The sequence below is a fragment of the Emericellopsis atlantica genome, assembly GCF_019669845.1.
Source record: "Emericellopsis atlantica unplaced genomic scaffold F5Z01scaffold_7, whole genome shotgun sequence".
Lineage (NCBI taxonomy): Eukaryota > Fungi > Ascomycota > Sordariomycetes > Hypocreales > Bionectriaceae > Emericellopsis > Emericellopsis atlantica.
The window spans coordinates 451,548-471,480 of NW_025764709.1; the positions used below are offsets into that span (position 1 = coordinate 451,548).

General features: G+C 55.3%; 10 protein-coding genes across 10 annotated transcripts; 5 read left to right on the forward strand and 5 right to left on the reverse strand.

The window, feature by feature from the left end:
* Positions 1-239: 239 nt before the first annotated feature.
* F5Z01DRAFT_680298 (uncharacterized protein) lies at positions 240-3,478 on the forward strand (the record flags this gene model as incomplete). Its single annotated transcript, XM_046265585.1, has 5 exons — positions 240-254; positions 372-494; positions 547-597; positions 657-3,242; positions 3,287-3,478. The coding sequence occupies 5 exons, from the start codon at positions 240-242 to the stop codon at positions 3,476-3,478; spliced, it is 2,967 nt and encodes a 988-aa protein (XP_046120253.1).
* On the reverse strand, positions 3,425-4,439 carry F5Z01DRAFT_505684 (uncharacterized protein). The gene is made up of 3 exons (XM_046260315.1): positions 4,301-4,439; positions 4,081-4,168; positions 3,425-4,023 (listed from the first exon to the last, which is right to left on the reverse strand). Exons 1-3 carry the CDS (start codon positions 4,334-4,336, stop codon positions 3,527-3,529), a joined length of 621 nt encoding a protein of 206 aa, XP_046120254.1. The 5' UTR covers positions 4,337-4,439; the 3' UTR covers positions 3,425-3,526.
* F5Z01DRAFT_505646 (cytochrome oxidase assembly) lies at positions 4,150-5,202 on the forward strand. The gene is made up of 2 exons (XM_046260314.1): positions 4,150-4,550; positions 4,647-5,202. Exons 1-2 carry the CDS (start codon positions 4,403-4,405, stop codon positions 5,138-5,140), a joined length of 642 nt encoding a protein of 213 aa, XP_046120255.1. The 5' UTR covers positions 4,150-4,402; the 3' UTR covers positions 5,141-5,202.
* F5Z01DRAFT_742218 (translation protein) lies at positions 5,195-7,307 on the reverse strand. The gene is made up of 4 exons (XM_046266870.1): positions 6,924-7,307; positions 6,498-6,864; positions 6,344-6,428; positions 5,195-6,168 (listed from the first exon to the last, which is right to left on the reverse strand). Exons 1-4 carry the CDS (start codon positions 7,169-7,171, stop codon positions 5,264-5,266), a joined length of 1,605 nt encoding a protein of 534 aa, XP_046120256.1. The 5' UTR covers positions 7,172-7,307; the 3' UTR covers positions 5,195-5,263.
* A 120-nt stretch (positions 7,308-7,427) lies between these two features.
* On the reverse strand, positions 7,428-10,911 carry F5Z01DRAFT_704086 (RNA polymerase I-specific transcription-initiation factor-domain-containing protein). The gene is made up of 2 exons (XM_046266427.1): positions 10,593-10,911; positions 7,428-10,538 (listed from the first exon to the last, which is right to left on the reverse strand). The coding sequence occupies exons 1-2, from the start codon at positions 10,720-10,722 to the stop codon at positions 7,567-7,569; spliced, it is 3,102 nt and encodes a 1,033-aa protein (XP_046120257.1). The 5' UTR covers positions 10,723-10,911; the 3' UTR covers positions 7,428-7,566.
* A 37-nt stretch (positions 10,912-10,948) lies between these two features.
* On the forward strand, positions 10,949-12,006 carry F5Z01DRAFT_649905 (chromosome segregation protein Spc25-domain-containing protein). The gene has a single exon (XM_046263117.1). It carries the CDS (start codon positions 11,166-11,168, stop codon positions 11,940-11,942), a length of 777 nt encoding a protein of 258 aa, XP_046120258.1. The 5' UTR covers positions 10,949-11,165; the 3' UTR covers positions 11,943-12,006.
* On the forward strand, positions 12,007-12,559 carry F5Z01DRAFT_649908 (mitotic-spindle organizing protein). Its single transcript, XM_046263118.1, has 3 exons — positions 12,007-12,216; positions 12,269-12,346; positions 12,400-12,559. The coding sequence occupies exons 1-3, from the start codon at positions 12,145-12,147 to the stop codon at positions 12,451-12,453; spliced, it is 204 nt and encodes a 67-aa protein (XP_046120259.1). The 5' UTR covers positions 12,007-12,144; the 3' UTR covers positions 12,454-12,559.
* Positions 12,560-12,795: 236 nt separating this feature from the next.
* Positions 12,796-14,685, reverse strand: F5Z01DRAFT_618666 (CHY zinc finger protein; the record flags this gene model as incomplete). The annotated part of the gene is made up of 1 exon (XM_046261044.1): positions 12,796-14,685. One exon carries the CDS (start codon positions 14,683-14,685, stop codon positions 12,796-12,798), a length of 1,890 nt encoding a protein of 629 aa, XP_046120260.1.
* A 905-nt stretch (positions 14,686-15,590) lies between these two features.
* Positions 15,591-17,912, forward strand: F5Z01DRAFT_618652 (glycosyltransferase family 39 protein; the record flags this gene model as incomplete). The annotated part of the gene is made up of 3 exons (XM_046261041.1): positions 15,591-15,719; positions 15,771-17,217; positions 17,266-17,912. 3 exons carry the CDS (start codon positions 15,591-15,593, stop codon positions 17,910-17,912), a joined length of 2,223 nt encoding a protein of 740 aa, XP_046120261.1.
* Positions 17,913-18,130: 218 nt separating this feature from the next.
* F5Z01DRAFT_649912 (P-loop containing nucleoside triphosphate hydrolase protein) lies at positions 18,131-19,353 on the reverse strand. Its single transcript, XM_046263119.1, has one exon. It carries the CDS (start codon positions 19,016-19,018, stop codon positions 18,212-18,214), a length of 807 nt encoding a protein of 268 aa, XP_046120262.1. The 5' UTR covers positions 19,019-19,353; the 3' UTR covers positions 18,131-18,211.
* Between the last annotated feature and the right edge of the window lie 580 nt (positions 19,354-19,933).

Consider the following 19,933-nt stretch of genomic DNA (forward strand, 5'->3'; position numbering starts at 1 on the left):
GAATCTTGACCTTTTGCCGATCCTGTCCCTCAGCTAGGCCCCAACTGCGCCTATTCCACTTGTCGCCATGTAAGTGGCATGCAGTCCTCGACTGGTCTGCGCAAAGGCTGATGTTTGATATCACAGGAAGTTCGGCAAGCAAATCCAGAAGCGCCAGCTGGAGGTCCCCGAGTACGCTGCCAGCTTTGTTAACTACAAGGCGCTGAAGAAGGTGAGGCCTCCAAACTGTCTTTGACACAATGTCATTTTGTCCTGTCCTCGGGGAACACAACATGAGAAAACCGGAGCTTGCAGATTCTTTAGGCGCTCATCATTGCACTCACGCGCGTCTCTGATGGCTGATCTTGTGTAACTGACGCTGTGTCATATAGCTCATCAAGAAGCTCTCCGCCACGCCGACACTCGCTGCCCTCAATGGCACAACCCGAACAGCCGTAGCAGCCGACTCACAGGCGGCGCTCCAGGCAAACAAGGCTACGTTCTTTTTCCAGCTGGTAGGTGCTGCGCGTTCTGTGGTCTTAGAAGATCCCTGTCTGACAATTGCAGGAACGCGAATTAGACAAGGTCAATGCCTTCTATCTGCAAAAGGAAGCCGAGGTCAGTAAACACACATTTGTTACCACTCTGTGTATTGTGTCTGATCTGTTTCTTTGCAGCTTAAAATCCGCCTTAAGACATTGCTCGACAAGAAGAAGGTGCTGCAGTCAAGACAAGGCATCTCGAGACGATCCGCCAAGTTCACGACGCTCGAGGAAGGCTTCCAGCAGTTCGCCACCGATCTTAATAAGCTGCAGCAATTCATCGAGATAAATGGCACGGCGTTCTCGAAGATCTTGAAGAAGTGGGACAAGACGAGCAAGTCAAAGACAAAGGAGCTGTATTTATCTCGCGCTGTCGAGGTTCAGCCGTTCTTCAACGCAACAGTGATCAGCGAGTTGTCAGATCAGGCGACGACGAGCTTGCAGGAGCTGGGCGCCTGGTCAGATGGCATTCAGGTTGATTTTCGATCGTCTGGCCATGTTGTTACCAGTCAACATTTCCTGGGCACAGACGAAGGAGATGCAGACACGCTCCTGCTCGACACCGTCGTCACGGGTAATATTGCAACGTTGCGAGACCTGCTCGCCAAGATGAATTCGTCCTCGAGCGAAGGGTCGGACGGCGACAGTTCATTGATGGAGCGAATCACTCGTACGTTCTTGGCCGCCATTTACGACGCCCCGATCGAGACGCTCCTGGTTCTTCTCGAGACCAAGCTGGTTGATTTGCACTCGTACGACGACATCAACGAGAGGAATTGCCTGCACCAGGCTGCCATTTACGGAAAACAGCACGTTCTCGAATGGGGCTTGGCCGACGGAGTGGCTGTGGATCGGACAGACGTCTATGGACGAGTTCCTTTGCACTATGCTAGTTTACATGGCCGGATCGATATGCTCGAGGCGCTGCTCAACGCGAACCCCAACACAATCGACATGATCGACCACGACAACTTCACACCCTTAATTCACGCCATTATCCATGGGCACCTCGAGTGCGTGGAGAGGCTGCTTATTAAGTCGGCACGACTCGACCCTCTGACGGACGCAGACCATGTGCCACTGAATCTGGCCTGCGAGCATGGATCAGTTTCGGTAGTAAGGCTATTGCTCAAGCACGGCGCCAACATTCTACCCGATGCTGAGGGCCTGTACCCGCAACATCTGGTAGCTAGATCTGGGCAGACGTCTGAGCTGCTCCTCCTGCTGCAGCAGTTTGGCGCCGATCTTGATCAAGTGGACAAGCTGTATGGTTGGACGCCACTCGTGCATGCTGCTAGCGAAGGCAGCGTTGACTGCTTACGGGCGCTGCTGGAAGCTGGCGTCAATCCAAATGTACTGGACGAAAAAGACTTGCCGGCCATGTATTACGCTGCGTGGGAGGGCCACCTCGCATGCATGAAGCTTCTCACCCCTTTCAACACACGCAGCCGTACCAGTCCTCTGATTCAGCAGCCTCTCCTTGGGTCCCGGGGTAGTAGTAGTGCGCCTATGCCCATGGCCTTGGACCCGGACGCGATTCCTGTTCTCGAACTGCCCCCTCCCATAATACCACTACGCAGGTACGGGCACAATTTCCTGGACACCAAGACAGTGGTTCAAATCAGCTTCGATACGGACGGACAACCTCTTGTTTTCTTCCAGGATGGCAAGTACCCGGCTGCTCGGCTTACCATCTCCTCCAAGGTCTCCGACCTCATCCCGAAGAACATCATCCTACCATTCCAAGAAGATACCCGCATTGTTTCCTTCCAGGTTGACCATCTGGACTCATTCTCACTCGACTTCGATGTGTTCCCGGCATACGGCGCCAAGGTTATCGCCAAGACAGTGGTTCTACCCAGTACCTTCAATGCCTTGCAAGGCAGCACCAAGTGTTTCCTTCCCCTGTTCGACCCGCGCTTGAGGGCTATCGGGCAGATCAGCTTCAATACGCAGGTCATCAAGCCATTCCAGGGCCAGCCTCTGGAAATCACTGACTTTGAGACGTACTGGAAGGCGACGAGCCAGTTTAACCAGCCGACAAACCCAATCGTGACTGGGTCTAGCCTTTCAGGGGACTACGTCAGGCTCTTTGTGCAGTACACCAGCGATGGTGTACCTGTTCTCTGGCCTACATGGTCCATCTCGTGTGGTGGCATCGAGATACCTGTCTGTCGTCTGTCCCTGGAGCAATTCACTGCTACGACCGCTCAATCTCAGGGTCGTGCAGGGCTGGCAGCACTAGCCAACGGGCAGTACACTGACATCGCCTCTGTCTACCAGATCATGGCTACGGCGGGCGCCACATTATCAGATGCACTATCGTGGCTACCGGCAAACATACACGCCAACATACACATACTGTACCCGACAAGTGAGGAGGAGAAGAGCTTGGCGCTGGGGCCTGCACTGGATGTCAACGTCTTTGTTGATTCTGTTCTAACCATTGTATTCGATCACGCTCGCGCACAGCGGGTCCAGTCGCCAGACGCTGTTCGATCCATCGTCTTCAGCAGCTACAACCCACAACTCTGCACGGCTGTCAACTGGAAGCAGCCTAACTTCCCAGTCTTTCTCTGCAACGATCTCGGCCGGGAAGAGACCATGCCCCCGCCGAGTGTCATTCACAGCAGCGGTAGGAGAAGCGCCTCACTCAAGGAGGTGGTGCGAATCGCGCAGAGTAATAACTTCATGGGCCTGATGTGCTACTCGCGCCTACTTGTATGTTGCCCTTGCTCGGATTTTGAACCAAGAGATACTGACAGAACCAGGATATGGTCCCTGCCCTCGTCGATGCCATAAAATCGCATGGTCTCGCACTGGTCATGGACAAGTCTGCCGATGCGCCCGAATTAAGTCCCCAAGTCGAACCTTCTGGACGATCTGTGCCCCAGGGTGTGGACGGGGTACTGCGCAGTCACGGTGTCTTGCGTTTCAACGACTCAATAGACATGTAGACCAACGGTACAATAGAAAAGAGAATTAATACCACCATGCCAACTTGATCAAGCACCCTTGTACTCGTACTTGAGACTGGAAAGCTCAGACTCGGGGTCGACGCTCGCCATCACGACCTTGCAGACCAGCGCAACGGCGTATATGATCACAGGGAGATTACCCATGCTGATCCAGCCAAAGCTCGTAGCGTCACTCTTGACGAGCAGGCCCATGAGCACAAGCATGACCGCCAAGCCCAGATTCAGATAGGGCAGCCAGGTCTCGAGCGGCGACCGATCTAGCACCTTGGCTTTGGGCTTGCCCTTTGTGTGTAGCTTGTCGAGTATCTCGATGCCAGTCTGCGTTGTCGGGTATCGCCAAAGGAGAAACGCCGTCGAGAGCAGAGACGTGATGCTCAGTACCGAGAGCATCCTCATCTTGGCGTGGAAGAGGGTCGGGAGATAGGGAAGGCAGGCAGCGATCGGGAGGCAGAGGAGGACACGCGCAAAGAAAGCGTTGCGAGAGGCATTCTCTTCGGCGAGGCGATTGATCAGATGCTCCTGTTCTGCGCATGGTCAGTGGCGTGTTCTGAGCTCATTGTGGTCAAGAGGGAGACTGGGACCTTCTTCGTCGAGCGCTTCTGGATCGGAGCCGTTGGATTCTGTCTCATTGTCTGCTGGATACCTAAATGTCTTGCGCATGCGCGCCGTCTGGTCACGGAAAGAATTATTCATGAATTCTCTGGCGATGGTTGATGTAGCTGCCATGAGCTGTTGCTGTACAAGTCTGGGCAGCGGGATTCGTGGCGGCGGGGATGGGATCCAGGGTCCAGTCCAGCTTACAGGCACGCTGGAAAATTTCCCCGGGGCGCCGCCCATCAACTCTCGCCCATCGACGCATCAACGCCAACGTCACAGGGCCAATCCGACCCAAAGCAAGCCAAGATGTTCTCGCGCGCCGTTCGACAACGACTAGCCTCCGCCGCAACGAGGAGGAGTCCAGTGAAGCAGCCACAGCGACGATGGATCACGCCAGCTCCCAAGCCCGGTGACGGACCTCTCATGTCCCGTCGCGCCGATCGCGAACTACCTCGTATGATTGCCTTGCCCCCTTCCGAGTCTCCGCCTCATGAGCATGGCTGGAGCCGCACGTACGCTCGTGTACGCTAATCGATCTGATTTCTCGTAGACTTGGAGCAGGTCACATTCCGCTGGGGTCGCACCCTGCCCATCTTCCTCGTCATCGTCACCATCTCGAGCGTCGCCATCTTCAACTACCAGAAGTCGTCCTCCCCCGTGACGGCTGGCACGCTGTATGCCCTGCGCACCAACCCCCGCGCCCGCGCGCTGCTCGGCGACGACATCTACTTCAAGCACCAGATCCCCTGGATCCATGGCGAGATGAACCAACTGCACGGCCGCATCAACATCTGGTTTACTGTCAAGGGCACCAAGAGCACCGCCGTCATGCGATTCGCCAGCCACCGCAAGACGGCGAGGGGCGTGTTCGAGACGACCGAGTGGAGCTTGGAGGGCGAGGATGGCACAGTCATTGATCTCCTGGAGGAGGGCGATCCGTTCAGGAATCTCATGGGCGACGACGATGATTTCGTCATCCCCGTAGCGGCGCAAGACGAGGACGCGATACGTGGATTCAGGCAGCAGCCACCATTGAATCGGTAGACATGGTTACGCTATGAATTGTACAGTAGATGTATATGACATGTATAATACAACAGCCGAGACTCCAGACCCATTGTGCCCTAGTTGTAGTACATGCAACGACGGCCGTCCACTAATACTCGATCAGATATCCCTCCTCAGCGCCTTGAGCTCCAGATGCGCTGACCGCGCCATCTCTAGTTGAGCCTCCACGCCACTATTCCTCTCCACCAGCGTCTTGAGTATCTCTTCCCTGAACGGCAGACCGGGCGCCTTCATCTTCTTCGAATCCTGCAGCTTCAACGTCCTGCCCTTGGGGCCCGGGACCGCCCCGCTGACCAGTACGGTGCCGAGCTCATTGTCGACCGCGAGCACCTTGAGGTTCTGCACCGTGACGTTCTCGTTGCCCATGCGCCCCGGCATCTTCTTGCCAGGGTGCACACGGGAACCGCCGCCCTGGGAGGGACCCGTGGAACCGATCGTACGGTGATTCTTGGAGTTACCGTGGGATGCCTCCTGTCCTGAGAAACCGTGGCGCTTCATACCACCGGCGAATCCCTGACCTCGCGAGGGGCCCTTGACATCGACGTACTGTCCGACCTGGAACCAGTCGGGGTGGATTTGTGCGCCGACGGGCAGCAGGCCATCCTTGTCCCTGACAAAGAACTCGGCGAGCTCAGCCTTGGGAGCGATGCCCTTGGCCTCGTAGTATCCCAACTGCGGCGCCGTGACGTTTCGGGGCTCCTTGCTGCCGCGTCCAATCTGCACGGCCCAGTACCCGTTCTTCTCGCGTGTCCGGTTGGCGACGACTTGGACTTGGTCGAGCTGGAGGACGGTGCAGGGGATGCGCTCCTTGCCGACAAAGATGGCCGTCATGCCCTTCTTGGTGGCCAGAACACCAGTGCGGAAGGGTGTGGTGCGCTCTCGGCGCTTGAGGGCCGCGGCCGGGCCGGTGGTGGGCTTGGGGATGCCGGCTGTGATTTGGTTGTAGCGCCAGTGCTTGGATCGGGGAGGTGCCGTGGACCAGCCATTGTGGACGCTTCGGGTGGCTGTCGAGGGGAGACGAAGAGGCGATGTGGTTGTTCGGGCGACGAAGCGCGGGAGCGCCACCCGCAGAGCGATACGGGGCGGCATGGTGGAGGGTATGGCGGGAAGGAGATGGTTGAATTGAGGCGCGATCTGGTCGTCGCGATGGGAAATTTTGGAGGTGCTGGGTGAACGAACGGGGGATCTTCGGCTGGGTTATGTGGGTCCTGTGTGTCCCTGCTGAGCTCCCAAGGTAAGATGCATTTACTGAGGAATTCAGAGTCTTTGTTCATTAATTTAATCTATTTGTTTATCATTTCTTTCCCCCAATGCCGCTGCCGACATCGTTGACCCCAGTTCCCTTGATCCTGTGATCTCCAGGCTGGGGCGCGGCTTCGTAGAGAATGTTCTCCGGCGCCTTGCCCAGCTTCGTCCACTCGCCCTTGAAACCAAGGTAGCTTATTTTGGTCGTGTCCTCTCCAAAATTGTCCTCAAAGAACAAGCTCAGGCGCTGTACCTTGGAGAAGAGGGCGCGTTTGAGCGGAATGTCCTGGATATCAGAGGTCTGCGAGAGCTCCAGAGTCTGTGTGGGATGTGTGTCCTCAGCGGATTGGAAGTCGAGGTGAGCGTTGTTGATGTACAATTTGAGTGTTCTCGGGGCGTCATCTGATGGCGACGTACGCAGTAAGATGGAGTGCAGCTTGACTTGTGCGGTGAACCTAGATGGTTGTGAGATGATAGGCTCTAGCAGTGTGGCATGGACTCTCATAAGACGTACGGCACTGTCATCAGGAGCTGCTCGTCGGCATCGCTCTCTAGCTCGGGCTCAAGTTCCAGGCGTTCTGCCCAGGTCTTCTTCACAATCTTCTTGCCGGAATCGCGTGCCGCTTCGTTTAGGGTGACAATTTCGTCAAAATTGACTTGCTCGTAGAGTGAGTGTTGCAAAGCTGGTGTGATGTCGTCTGAGTGGCCATGCTCATGGTCGTGGCCGTGGCCATGGTCGTGCTCGTCGTGACAATGCGACATTCTGCTTTTGGTTACAGGCTCTAATTATAACATTGAAACCTCAAACGTCAAGAAGTATTGTCGATGAGGTTGGTGTGAAAGAAGGCAATGCCTTGATCAAGCCCCACGTCCACAGGCGGCGACTGGTGATGGTGCCCCGCGGTTCCTGCGTGGAGCCCTTGATTCGTGATCATGATGGTGACACAGCGACAAAAGAGACGGTTTACAGATGTGTTGCGTATATAAATGCGCTAATTAGCCATATTCAGAGCAAAGTGAATTCCCATTTTGGCATGTTTGTTAAAATGTATGGTATGGTTTGAATATATCGATCGAAGCATACAGCGAATTCCTTCCACCCATAATCAGAGCAATCCATCTCCTTGCCCGACAAGGACTCAGTGACCACCAAATCCCTAGCGGAAACCGCTTCTCTTCTTCTTCGCCACCTTCTTGGGCTTCTTCCCAGTTGTACCAAAAGCTCCAGGCAAAGGCTGACTCATAGTGATCCTTGGCTGACTTTGGGAAGACTCGGGGGGCCGGCTGCTGCGAACCTGCGAAGCCGCCGGCGCTGGTCGCAGAGGTATCTGGCTAGACTCGGGAGCCTGGCTGGACATGCCTGGCCTGATTGGCACCTGCGTGGATCTCGGCGCCTCTTGACTGGAGGCACCCGCTGGCGTCGCATGCTTCAACGGCGATCCGCCGCGTTTCAGGGGCGGCATCTTGTATTTCTCCGCTGCCGCTTTGCGCTTCCGCTCTCTGCTAGCCAGCCTCTGTCTTGCGGGATCAAATTGTCGCTCGGTGGCCAGTGCCACGGACGAGGTGTAGTCTTTGAGGTCAATGCCACGTTCAGTAGGCCAGAAGGACAAGACCGATGCAGGTTTCACGGCCCCAAGTTTCCCTGCTCGGATAGTTGGCGCGAGTAGACTGAGCCGCTTGAAGGCGTCATCTGCCGGCGGAGGGGTAACCGGATCGCTGCTGAACGCGGAAGGGTCCGAAAGGGCGGAAGACTGCTGAGAGGAAGCAAAGGCAATGGCACTCGATATGCTTTGTTGGCTGTCCATTGGATTGTCTGAGGAGTGCGGCCCAAACAAGGGGACGTCTTGGAAGGCAATGCCATGAGTAGAGAGGAACATGTCTCTGGCCAACTCCAGAGCGTGGTCTTGCTTCAACCTCAAGGCCTCCTCGGATATGTGACCCCTGACTGGGTCAACCCAAATAGACATCAGTTGCTTTTGAAGTAACGGCAAACTGCCAAGTGGCCTGTCGGGTTCGTCCGGGTGACGTCGATTGAGTTGGGCGATGATGGTGTTTTCCTCGGCATGGCCCAGCACCTCCGATAGATTTTCTTCCATCTCTTCGGCAGGGAGCTCATGGACGTCGTCAGAAGGGGGCACTTTTGCAGATATATCTTTCCAGGTCATCAGACTCAAGTGGCCATCAGCCAGCCCGCTCTGCAGCGCCTCCCGGATCCCGCGCAATAGCGACAGGGACAGCCCGGCGCCGCCACCACCGAGGCCCCTGCGCATCTCGTCTTCCAGGAAGGGCAAGACATGATTGAGCCTCATTGCAACGGAGTCGTGATCTCGGGAGGATTTTCGAGGTGGAGGTGCGGGCTTTGGCTCTACTACCCGGCGAAGGCGCGTGTTCTGCGAAATACGTGCGAGCGAAAGCATGGCTTCGTCTGTCATCGAGTCAGGTATGACCACAGCGTCCCCCATGTACCTGAACATCTGATGGCGTTTAGATCTCCAACGTCTGTTCTGATCAGTACCGCTCCAGTTGAGCCGTTGGACAGGCAGTGCGACAATAAGAGATGGATCGTTGCAGGTGTAGAACATGCAGTACCGGACGCTCAGGTCCCGAGCAAGCATCATACCCTGGTAAAATTGTACGCCAGCTTGGAGATACTTGTGTCCCAGACCCCTCCTACCCTGAGGATGAACCGTAATACTCGATGGTGTGACCGCAAGTTGCTGCACTTGAAAGGCATCTCCACTTCCCAGTGTGAGGACTGTGAGCTGCGAATGCCACGAAGGAAGACCACTTGCGCCATCCATAAAGAACCAAAGCACGCGTAACGTGTTACTTTTTGGCATGGTCAGGGAGATCATCGCTTCGGCAGTGCTGCCTTCGGCTACACCACAGATGGCCATCTTCGGTATATCAGGCTTGTGGCAGTCGTGCGGGCACTTGAGAAGAATTCGAGGTATTTCCTTTGATGTGCCTGTGGTGGGGAACAGATCGATCCAGACGAGATATTTCGTGGTGAGTACGAAGATGTGATTCTGGTTGCTTGGATTGACTTGAACGTCCAGTATGGATCCAAAGGCTCTCTCGCCTGTAGTAAATCCAGGGATGTCCGGAAGGTGTTGGCCGCTCACCAAGTGAACTGTCCTCAGGAGCTGGCTATTCCACAGTAGAAGATGCGTTGACGGCTTCTTCGTTGGCAAAACCTCAACTACGAAGCCGGACGAGTCCTCGTCGCCCACGAACAGGACACCGTGCGGCTGAGCAGGGTACAGGCTGCGTTGAGGAACTTGATGCAATGGGCCCTCCCATATGTGGCCTTGCCGATGGGGTGTTAACCGCATGTTTGCCTTGCCCGTTCTTGTGAAAGCTTCAACATTCCACAGAGTCCAGTATCCACACTCATCCATGACACAAAACTGCGGCTTGCGATTGAGGGTTGGAGGATTATAGGCAAAGTCCACATGTGCATTTCCACCGGTTTGAGCATACCCGATAGTAATGACAGGATTTGGCTTGATCCATGAGAGCGTTTTCCGGTCCGATTCAAGCGAAATCGTTTGCGTTATTGGAACATGGCTGTACTCAGGACAGAGAATCGTCGTCGATGTCGATTTCTGGACAATGAGCCATCGCAATGTGGCTACCTGAGGATCCACGGTTGAGATGAACCTCATCTGAGTGATGGGTAGTCCGTCGCTTTGCCAGAAGTTCTCGCTGTCCTGATCGGTAGGATCGACTACAGACAGATTGAGCTGTGCGTGATCCCCATCGTCCCAAGCCCATCGTGAGTCCTCAACTCGCGACAGCCGCAGGAGTTCGCCGGAGTCTCCGGCAGGAGCAGCAAGCACATGAGCGACGCTGGGTTTCTTTGGGACTCTCAGATCAGCTACCTCTCCCACCGCCAACAACGACCTCATGGACGACGGATCATCTGCCTTGCGGTATTGAACGAGTCCTTCGGTGAGTAGATCGGGTGTTCCTGCGCTGCCCATGAAAGCACCAGCATGCGATTTGAGCAGCCATCGCCTCTGCAAGTTCCTTTCGGCACCAAGATGAGAGTGAGTCAATGGTGGTAGTAGCTTCTTGGAGGCAGTATACAGTTCTGCAGATGTGCCGATTTGTTTGAAGTAAGGGGCTGTTGCGGAGTTAGAATCCGAGATGTAAACTCCTCCTTCTCACAGAGACTCACCATCAGACACCAGTCGGTTCACATGCAGTGTTCCTGGCTCGCCCGGCCCAGACTTCTCTCCGCCTGTTTGATATATCGGATTTCGCACCGGACCATGTCTCAGGTCGGCGAACCGCCTAACCTCAGCCATCTGGCCGAAGTAAAGATTTCCAATGCGACAGTCGTGTGGTCCAAGCGTACTTCATTTCGTTTCTTATAGTGTGTCGTGGATGAGGCAGGATAAAGACTCATGCAATCATCTTCCAGCGTACAGAGAAAGATATGTGAATCGGACGAAGAGTAAGGCAGTGATGGGGAGATGCTGAGCTGCTTGTTGCTTTCTCAAGTCGCGTGGTGAACTTTCGTCGTGAACTTTAGGTGATAAGAATTATATGTGGCGGTGCACGCTAAGATAAGCCGATCAAGCCACAATCTGCAGCGCATTCATTTGGCGCGGCAACGCGGCCATTGTTTGTGCCATTGGAGGTAAACACGTGAATCCCGTCTGCACGCGGGCAAGCGACAACTTTCCCGACAACCTAACACAAGTGTGCCAGCATAGCCGATTTCCTCCCATTCTCTACATTCAACAACATGTCTGCCGCCTTCGAATCGTCGCTGTCAAGCAGTCAGCACCGCCAAACCATGTCCTCTCTGGGCCCCTCCATGGCCGACACGCTACCGAGCACCGACTTTGGCTTCGATGAGCTGCGTGATCGCATGGCCAAGTTCACCGCCAAATTCGATGCCTTTATTGAGCAAGGACGCAAACGTGTCCTGGAAGAACGCAACAACTTTCGCATGAACGTCGCGGAGCTACAAGAAGACCAGCGCATGAAGAAGCGCGACATTGAGATTGTCCAGGCAAAGACATCAACCCACGCGCAGACGATCGAGAAGGAGGAGGCGGAGACGCGGGAGATTGAGAGTGCCATCGAGGAGCTAGCGCGCCAGAGAGACGAGCAGAACGCGACGAGGGAGGCGCTCAAGGCACAGATTGAGCAGACGCAGGCGGAGATTGACAAGCGGCTCGCTGCGCAGCGAGCGTATGCGCAACGGCAGGAGGCACAATCGCGCTTCAACGTGCCTGAGCTGGACTTTTGGATCCAGAATCTGTGTTTGACCATTCACGGCGCCGGACGCGAGGAGCGGCTCAAGTTTGTGTATACACACATTGACGAGAAGGACTGGGAGAGGGAAGCCTGGTTTGAGCTACTGACAGGATCGAGGGACTACGATATCAAGCATTGCCGTCCCAAGCTGGAGCGCGAGAAGGTGGAAAAGGTGCTTGACAAGGTGAATGAGTCGAGAGAATTAGTTGTGTTACTGAAAGGGATGAGAGAATTGTTTGTGGAAGCGATCCAGGGATGAGTCTACTGCCTTCAAATATGCAGCTTTGTTTTTCTAATGATACCAAATTGAAACGCCCGCTTAATGTCTGTATAATCGTAAACCTGCCTTGGAATCGTGCCTTGGTCATGTTGGCGACCCCCCATGGGCATCATGTTGTGAACAGCCCCGCCACTCAACGCGCTCCACGCGAAACTCCCACCTCCAAACCACCATCGCCAGCATGCCGGAGCAGGACAAGCACGCCGCCGCGCAAAAGGCCGTCGACATTCTTCACGAGATATCCACGATACTTGTACGAGCTCCTCGATCTCTTCTCTGATTTCGCTCAGCAAACTGACCCGCAGAACTGCCATCTTGACCGCCGAACGCTGTCGATATGTATCTCCATGATTGAGAGAGGCGTCAACCCAGAGGCGCTGGCTGTACGTACCATCCCCCCTAAAGCTCTAGATGCATCGTTGACAGTGAGGAAAAGCAAGTCGTCAAAGAGTTGAGGCAAGAGGCACAGTCAGTGCAGCGGCCGTCGTAAACCACCGTCAAGCGTCTGTTTGGTGTGGAGTTTTGGGTTTGCAAGGATTCGGCGTGTCATCACGATTTCTACGCTTTTGTACGACATGAGGAGTTTGATGAAATGATGATCAATCCAATAAAGTCAGTGTCGCTATGAATGAGTTCTGGAGGCCACCAGTTTTCATGCCTCCAATGGTACTTGATGCGCCCTTTGCTCCTATAACCAAACCCGATGCCGACAATGCTCTCCTTATGACTGTCCAAAATGTGCAAATCCTCATAAATACATAGCAGCTCCCATTATCACGCCGAGCCTTGCCAAACGTCCCGGACACCCCCGGCCGCATCTTCGCGGCGGGAGCTACCTGTGACCGATGAGTAGAATCTCGTTGGCATCGTCGTCGTCATCTTCTTCATCGTCCGCTGACTCTTCGTCGCTCTCGTCTTCGAACATGTACTCATCGTCGTCGTCTGCCGAGCCGCGCCCCCAGAACCCAAAGATGCCGTTGTTGGGTTCGTCGGGATCCGAGTCAATGTTCTCCAGACTCGTTCCAACACGCATGTTCGGCGGTGGATACGACCCTACGATTGCTTCAGACACTCGCCGTTGCATTTCGATGCCTTGTGACGAGTGCCTTCTGCGATTGGCTGGAATGACGGGCTCTGTTGCTTCCGCTCCTTGGCCTTGGAATCCAGACTGTTCTGGTTGAGCGTTTGTCCCCTCCACCAAAGCAGCTTGCAGCTCTTGACTGTTGCTACCCAGGATCTGAAGCTGGAAAGTATTGTATGATTGGCAGGTCCCGCATTTGGTACCGAGCCAATGATAGGGAACCATACTCCGGCCGGAGCAGTCATTGCAGAGCACAATCGCCCTTGTGTCACGAAATTCAGCAGGCATTGGCTGACTTTGGATGGCAATGTCCAGATTGCGGAACTGTGTTTCCATGTTCGCCAAACTCTTGTTGCAGATCGGACACTTGTACGAGACCGACATGTGTTGGTCGTAGCATTTCTTGTGTATACTGTGACCGCAAACCATGAACACGACCGGTCGGGGCGACGTGAATAGGTATTCACCGCAGATGGGGCAGTCACAGTCCGTAGAGCGTTCGATGCACTTGTGCGTCGTCTCAATATTCGTCGGTATACACGCGCAGCACGTGAGGCAGTGGAAAAAGTCCTTCCCGATGCCGTGCCCTTTCCGACAAATGCCACAATCGTAGCAGTGATAAATGGGTTTATCTTGACGGTTCTCCCACAGCTTGCAGATGCCACAGTAGTAGTACGCCGACGGTTCTTGGCAAGCGACACATGCTTCTGACGCCCTTTGCGGCGTTTTGCAGAGCATACATAGCATGTATTTCGTCTCGAAGCGCGGCAATTTGTGATCGTGTCCCATTTCTTCGTCATGACAAAAGCGACAGGGATACCACTTGCGGCACGTGTTGCACTGTAGCTTCACATTCCGTTCGTAATGTTGACATCCCAGCTGCGGCTGGGTGATTTCGGACATTGCCTCTGCAGGAGCACCGGGTGTGATCTGCCCCGAAGCTAGTCCCGACTGATTCTTGAATGGCCGAGACGGTGCCCACGAGGGCATGAGATCACTCTCAGTGAGATGAAACTCTTCGGTGTCGTTGTCGCCCGTCGACGACCAAAACATCAAGGAGTCGAGAGCACCTTGCGGTCTGAGTTCCTCCTTCATTTGGCCGACGGGGCCTGTCGAACCGATCGCTATGTGTTGGAGGTTGGGCACTGCCCTGGACGCATTGTATCGTTCGAGATGTAAGTTGTGCATGAGCCTGGCCTTCTCCTCTGGTGACACATCTCGGGCATAAATCTCCTGTATGCGCCTTCGCATTTCTGCCATTCCGTCGTCCTCTGGTATCTTGCTGCCTCGCCTTCTGTTGGGTAAGAGGGGGAATCCGAGATGGTCGCGAGGACTGCCGTCGTCTACAGTGGCCGCCATTGGGCTGGCCAACACTTCATCGGACCGTCCCAAAGCGCCCAGCGCCGACATGGGGCCTGAGGATGTTGAATTGTCGAGGTCGGGGCACGCTATGGGAGCGATGAGGGCTGGTGTTGCATTGCTGATATGGACGTCCGATTCGTTGTTATCGATTACAGCCTCTGGCTGCGGGCCTGGGGCTTCATCGCCGCTGCCAAAGATAGTCGATCGCGAGACTTCGGAGAAACGGCGAGCTTGTCGGAGAACAGGATTGATGAGAAAGTCGCTGACCAGATAAGACATTAGATCTAGGTCCGAAAATGACCTCGCACAGAACCAGCCGACCTTCGGAGGGGGCGGCAGGGGAGAGGTCCTCTTTTGTCTGTTGTAGGGCGCGCTTTAGCGGGGAGGGAGGAGTGATGGCGCGGGCTGAGGTAGGGGACCAGCGACAACTAGAGGTTGCCGAAGCGGAGGCCGAGAGCACGGCAAAGGTGACGAGACTCTGCGCGAGTGATAGGGAATAGGTAGACAGTGAGCGGTTTGGTTATCAAATGCGTCGTCGAAGGAAACGGTGTGTGAGAGGATGACATAACGAGGTGTGGCCCATTCAGCTGGGTCTGGATTCGGGAGGGATCGTTGTTGGATGCTGGCGACTGGCCGCCTGTCTCAGTCCCTCAGGCATGTGATGGGCTCTGAATTGTGCCGTACTACGTCTACAAGTACAAGTACGTTCAGTGGCTCAGCTCGAGGATAGGAGAGGACTGGGGAACTGTGGCTGGTGCAAATCGACACGTTGTGGTTCCATTGAACGTGTGGCGCTGTGAGCCGGACTGGAGCTCGGATGCAGGGGCGTCTTCTTCCCAGCCTTAGCTGGCCTCTTACCTTGCTGTTCTTCAACGCCAAACCGGTCGCTTCTTTATAGCATCCTCTTTCTTTTTCTTCTTTCATCACTTTTGCGTCTGCAGAGACGTATTGTAATCGCGGCTTCTTCGCCAATGCCGGACCGTCTTTGAGTTTGAAGCTCGTCCAGTCCTTTAACGTCCCCAAGTTCAACGGCCCCTCCTCAGTCACCCCTAAGAGGCCCTGGTCCCCTATTCTGGTCGCCGCGAATCTCCCTTCAGCCGCGCCACGGTTGCCGATTGTTTGATCATCGCGCCTCAGCATCATCGCAACCCTGAAGCAGCTCATCTCTCTTCTCCGTCCTCGCCATGGCCTCTGAAAAGGCCACACTCGCGTCTGGCGCTGACCTTGGCGATGGTCTTCGCCAGCGTGTCCCTTCGACTCAGACCGCCTCACGCCCCGCCCAACCAGCCGACAATAAGAAGTTTGTGAAGAAGGTCCGTGTCTAGCAAAAGCGAGGAATGCACCAGCGCTGACCAGATATCTAGGAGAAAACCTTTGTCGAGAACTTCACCGAATGGGAGCCCATCTTCGCTCCCATCCTCTTCACGATTGCCGCGTTCGCAACCCGACTATGGAAGATTGGCATCAGCGACATTGTGACCTGGGACGAGGCGCATTTTGGCAAATTCGGCAGCTACTATATCAAGCACGAGTACTACTTCGATGTTCACCCTCCTCTCGGCAAGATGCTGGTCGGTCTCTCTGGAGTCCTGGCCGGCTACAACGGCACCTTCGAGTTCAAGTCTGGCGAGAAGTACCCTGAAGAGGTCAACTATGCCTTCATGCGCGCCTTCAACGCCCTCTTCGGTATTCTTTGCATCCCCCTGGCATACTACACGGCTCGCGAGCTCAAGCTCCGTCGTCCTGCAGTATGGCTTGTGACCCTCATGGTCCTCTGCGAGAACTCGTACACCACCATCAGCCGCTTCATCCTGCTCGACTCCATGCTGCTGTTCGGGACGGTCGCCACCGTGTTCTGCTGGTCCAAGTTCCACAATCAGCGTCACAGCGCCTTCGAGCCCGAATGGTTCCTCTGGCTGTTTATGACCGGCATTAGCATCGGTTGCGTGTGCAGTGTGAAGCTCGTCGGTCTCTTCGTCACCGCGCTCGTCGGTCTGTACACGATCGAGGATTTGTGGAACAAGTTCGGCGACACCAGGATGCCCGTGTCTACGCTGTCCGCTCACCTTTTCACCCGTATCATTGGTCTCATCATCATTCCTTTCATGATCTACATGCTCTCCTTTGCGCTTCACTTTGCGATCCTCGACCGCAGCGGTCCTGGTGACGCCCAGATGAGCTCTCTGTTCCAGGCCAACCTCAAGGGTACCAACGTTGGCAAGAACAGCCCGCTCGAGGTCGTGTACGGTTCGCGCGCGACCATCAAGAACATGGGATACGGCGGTGGTCTGCTGCACTCCCACGTCCAGACCTATCCCGAAGGTTCGCAGCAGCAGCAGGTTACTTGCTACCACCACAAAGACACCAACAACGACTGGTTCTTCTACCCCAACCGCAACGAGCCTGACTATGACGCCGAGTCTGAGGAACTTCGTCACATTGGTGATGGCTCCCTCATCCGTCTCATTCACGCTCAGACTGGCCGCAACCTTCACTCGCACTCCATCGCCGCTCCTGTGACCAAGAAGGACAACGAGGTCTCGGCCTACGGTAACTTGACTGTCGGCGACGACAAGGACCACTGGAGGGTCGAGGTTGTCCGCGATGCTGCCTCTTGGGACCGCAGCAAGCTGCGCACCCTGACCACGGCGTTCCGACTGAAGCACCCTACTCTTGGCTGCTACCTGCGCGCCGGCAACACCAACCTGCCCCAGTGGGGTTTCAAGCAGGTTGAGGTGACTTGCACAAAGCAGAACAACCCTCGCGACACGTACACTCACTGGAATGTGGAGGCGCACTGGAACGACAAGCGTAAGTGAGGCCATTTCAAAGGCGCAGCATGTGACTAACAAACCTCAGTTCCTCCCAGCGACCCTAGTGTATACAAGTCTCCCTTCTTCCACGACTTTATTCACCTGAACGTTGCCATGATGACCTCGAACAATGCCTTGGTCCCCGACCCCGACAAGCAGGACGACCTTGCATCTCAGTGGTGGCAGTGGCCTATCCTGCACGTCGGTCTGCGCATGTGTGGCTGGGATGACAAGATTGTCAAGTACTTTCTCCTGGGCAACCCCTTTGTCTACTGGGCCTCGACTGCCAGCTTGGGTGTCCTCGCCCTGGTGGTCTTCTGGTACCTGGTCCGCTGGCAGCGAGGTTACAAGGACCTCCAGGAGAGCGAGGTCGATCGCATGCACTATGCTGGCCTGTACCCGGCTGCCGGATGGTTCCTGCACTATCTGCCGTTTGTGATCATGGCGCGTGTCACCTATGTGCACCACTACTATCCGGCGCTGTACTTTGCCATCCTCACGCTTGGTTTCCTCGCCGACTGGTTCCTCCGGAACCGCGGCGCTGCGATCCAGGCTGTCTCGTATGGCATCCTGTACTCGGTCATCATCGGCCTGTACATTCTGTTCATCCCCATCTGCTGGGGCATGACAGGCAGCAACAAGCAGTACAGCTACCTCAAGTGGTTCGACAACTGGAGGATCAGCGATGCCTAAGCGCATTCCCACTGATTGTCACCCTAGGCATGGCGGAAGGGTGTCTGTGTAATAATAGTGCGGGATGATGGGCAACGTCATGGGGATCTACTTAACGACCTGGTATTTGCATGTCTGAAGATTGATATAGGGAGGTGCGGAAAAGTTTAATGCAATGTAGGTCGAGCTCTAGTAGATGAATGCTCGAAAACGTAATGCAAGATGATAAGAAACCCTTGTCTCGCTGCCTGTGAAGCAGAGCCTTCATGCATTAGTATTATTGGTGTTGTCTCTAATTATGATTCTGGCCATCGCTTCTATCAGCAACACATGCCTCCTGATGATTTGCTCGCGTCTGTTGAAAGTTTCACTTGGCCTTTGTTGCCTGCTCCTGGGCCTTTGACCCCCGACCTCCTGTCATTGAGGTCGTATTTGCCGGCCTGGATATTTTGGTATATCCTCTCCGCGACTCTCATGAATGCGTTCTCGACATTCTCGCCGCTTTTGGCACTTGTCTCGACATACTCCATCACGCCGTTCTTGCGTGCCCAGTCCTCGGCTTCTTCCCGCGTGACCTCGCGCTTGTTGCCCTCGTCCCGTTGCGTCAGATCGGCCTTGTTCCCGACGAGTATGACGACGATATCCGGCTCCGCAATCTGGCGCAGGTCGTTCAGCCAGTCGGTGACGTGCTGAAAGGTCTGCCGCCGACTGAGGTCGAAGACTAATAAGGCACCGCTCGCGCCCCTGAAGTACGACCTCGTCACGCTCTTGTACGTCTCCTGGCCGGCCGTGTCCCACAGGCTCAGCTTCATGTGTTTCTGGGCGACATCGCGCCGCGGCTCGGGGAGGCCTTGCTCCTCCTCCGAGGACGGGAGGGCGGGCTGGGTGTGGGGAGGGCCGACGGGGACGATGCGCGAGCCGAACTCGACGCCAATGGTCACGTCGTGGTGCGGCGAGAAGCGACCTTCGCAGAGGCGGATGGTGAGCGAGGACTTGCCGCAGCCCGAGTCGCCGATGCAGACGAGTTTGGCAATGTAGTCCCAGGAGGACATGGTTCGGATGAGGGATGGGCGCACGTGCGGTTCAGGGAATGTCTCGTAGGTGAGGTGCGGTGGTTTCTCGTTCATGTAAGAGGTGTGCAGCAGGCTGTGCTTTGTATCGCGCCAGAGATACTGACCGGGTGTCGAGATCAGTGTTCGAGGTCAAGGGGTCAGCGGTTGTGTGTGTGTGTGTGTGAGAATGTCATGGATGTCGTCGGCTCCAGTCCCCGTCTCCAACAGACTGGAGGCAGTGACGCAACTCCACTTTGGGGGAGACTCCAATATCCTCTGGCCCTGGGCAGGCACGAGGTCCGGTCGCGTGCCGCTGCAGCAGGGGATTGTTTGCGGTTCAGATAAGCACATAGAATCTTCATACATTAGACTATTAGAGTGAAATGGGATACTGGCCCTGATGCGTTGGGAGACTGGACTTGATCTTGCAAGAGAACCCCCGAATAACCTTCGGGCTTGAATAAGGTACCTCTAGTAGGCTTATCAGGGCCTCTGGTAGATCCGCGTCACTTGACATGTCTCAGCGCCAGCTTCTTGCGACACGTACAACGTCGATGTGATGCGACATGATAGCTCACTACAATTAGGTTTCAAGCAAAAACATATCCATTTGCCTTTGGATGGCAAGCTTTACATTCATCCACGGCATTTCCTCTTCAACGAGAGCTGGACTGAAGGATGGACACATCTGCCCCCCTAGGAAAAGTCAGTGGAGGAAAAGCTGGGGCTCACCGTAGCGCAGAGGGCAGACCGCCTGGACTCTGGAGGCTGGACCTGCAGACGGGGATCACGCAGCCCCACATCAAGTCCCGTGGGCGTCATCCGGAAGCAGCTGGACTGGTTGGAGTCAGTCGCTCCAGTCAGTCACCTTGAGATCATGGCTGCTGCCTTTACGCCTTATCCGTACGTAGGTATCGCAGGCTGCGTCTACCTTACACCTTTCGCCCGATGCAACACGGTGCACTGCTTCTGGGTCTTGTTCTCCCCAGC